The following is a 1757-nucleotide window of genomic DNA, read 5'->3' as shown; positions in this document are numbered from 1 at the left end:
TTCCTGTGGAAATCCACGTGAGAAAATGAATGTGTGAGAAAAATAGAAAAGAAAGAGAGAGAGAGAGAGAGAAAGAGAGAGAGAGAGAAAGGAAGAGAGAGAACAAATGAAAGGTGAGTTTGAGAAAGTCAGAATGAACGATGGAAATGACAAAAGATAGACAGAGGAAAAGACTGAGATCGATAAAAAAGAGTTGGAGGTAGAGAAAGATGGAGAGAGAATAAGAGATAAAGAGAGAGAGAGAGAGAGGGAAAGAGAGAGAGAGAGAGAGAGAGAAAGAGAGAGAGAGGAAGCGAGAACAAGGCAGGCTGAAACCATTTTTTACTGGTAGACAAACTCATGCCTAATTCAGCGAGAGACATATCTTCTTCATCATCGTAATCACCAATAAAAATTTAAATAACTAGTAAAAATATGATAATAATATAAATAATTATATTTATTATTATTGTAATTATTTATAGTAAAAATAATTTGGAGTAATGATTTCGGTTCGCATCAATATTGTTATTTACGGCGTTTTTAATAATTAAACAGCTATACATACCTATTGCAGCGTACATATGCACACATACACACAAACACACATACACACATACATACATACACACATACATACAGGTACATTAATACAAGCACACACACATACATACAACGTATACAAATACAAATGTACAATAATTACAGATATACACACATACTAAAACATACAATTGTTGCAAAAACGGATGCATAATTGCCTATATATATATTTCAATTTTTTACATTATACACCTTCTTTTAAAAATTTGTTTGTTCTTCAGTTGGGGGAACATCAACAACCACATCATCATCATCAACAACATCAACAACAACAACATCATCAACAACAACATCAACAACATCAACAGCATCAACAACAACAACAACAACAACAACATCACAACATCATATAAATAATTACTCTGGGAACCCTACACTTGTTCATTTACGTAACGTAATTATTGTCCTACGCGTCCACATCATCATCATCATCATCGTCGTCGTCATCGTCCTGAGTTTGGTGATCATCATCATCATCGTCGTCGTATCTGAAATCGTTTTCATCATCATGACAATCACCACCATCATCAACATCATTATCACCACCATTATCAACATCATCATCACCATCATCGTCATCATCGTCATCAAGACCTCCTCCAATTAAACTTCAAAATCCTGATAAAAGTTTTTTTGAACTGTTGGTTGGCCATGGCATAGCAGAAGGGATTAATTGGACTGTTGAGATAGCAGAGCCAATAGGAGATGCTGTACATCAAACCGCTTATATAATCCGGCAGATGGTCACCATAGAATCCGATGATTAGGGAAAGAATATGCCATGGGGTCCAGCAGATTACGAAGGCGCCTAATATAACCGTTATGGTTCTGAGAGCTTTTCTCGCCCTGTTTTCATTTTTGTTTATAGTTCTTTGTTTTTGTTTGTTGCTGCTGCTGGTTTGCTTGTTGTTGTTGCTGTTGCGATTTTTTGCCGATAAGAAAGATTTTTTAAGCGATGAGATGCTGAAGTTGTTGCTGTTGTGTTTGTTTTGTTGGTGAGTTTTTTCCGATGTGGATCGCTTGTATTGTTGATGTTGTTGCTGTTGTTGTTTGCTGTTGGTTGATGTTTCCACCGTTGAAAAGTATCGCTTTATGCCTGTGATTGTTTTATTGAATTTGTTGTTGTTGATGCTGCATTTTTTTGAACGGTCTATATCGAAGTCGTTTTTGCTGTT

At 35.8% G+C, this 1757-nt stretch overlaps 1 protein-coding gene across 1 annotated transcript; it reads right to left on the bottom strand.

Moving 5' to 3' along the window:
- Positions 1-1169: 1169 nt before the first annotated feature.
- HELRODRAFT_90738 (hypothetical protein) lies at positions 1170-1433 on the bottom strand (the record flags this gene model as incomplete). The annotated part of the gene is made up of 1 exon (XM_009032772.1): positions 1170-1433. A coding segment is annotated over one exon (264 nt), but the record flags the coding sequence as incomplete, so codon positions are not given.
- Positions 1434-1757: the final 324 nt, after the last annotated feature.

The sequence above is a fragment of the Helobdella robusta genome (genome assembly GCF_000326865.2).
Source record: "Helobdella robusta unplaced genomic scaffold HELROscaffold_88, whole genome shotgun sequence".
Lineage (NCBI taxonomy): Eukaryota > Metazoa > Annelida > Clitellata > Rhynchobdellida > Glossiphoniidae > Helobdella > Helobdella robusta.
The sequence above is the reverse complement of the archived record's forward strand: the minus strand, read 5'-3'. Positions and strand labels throughout refer to the sequence as shown.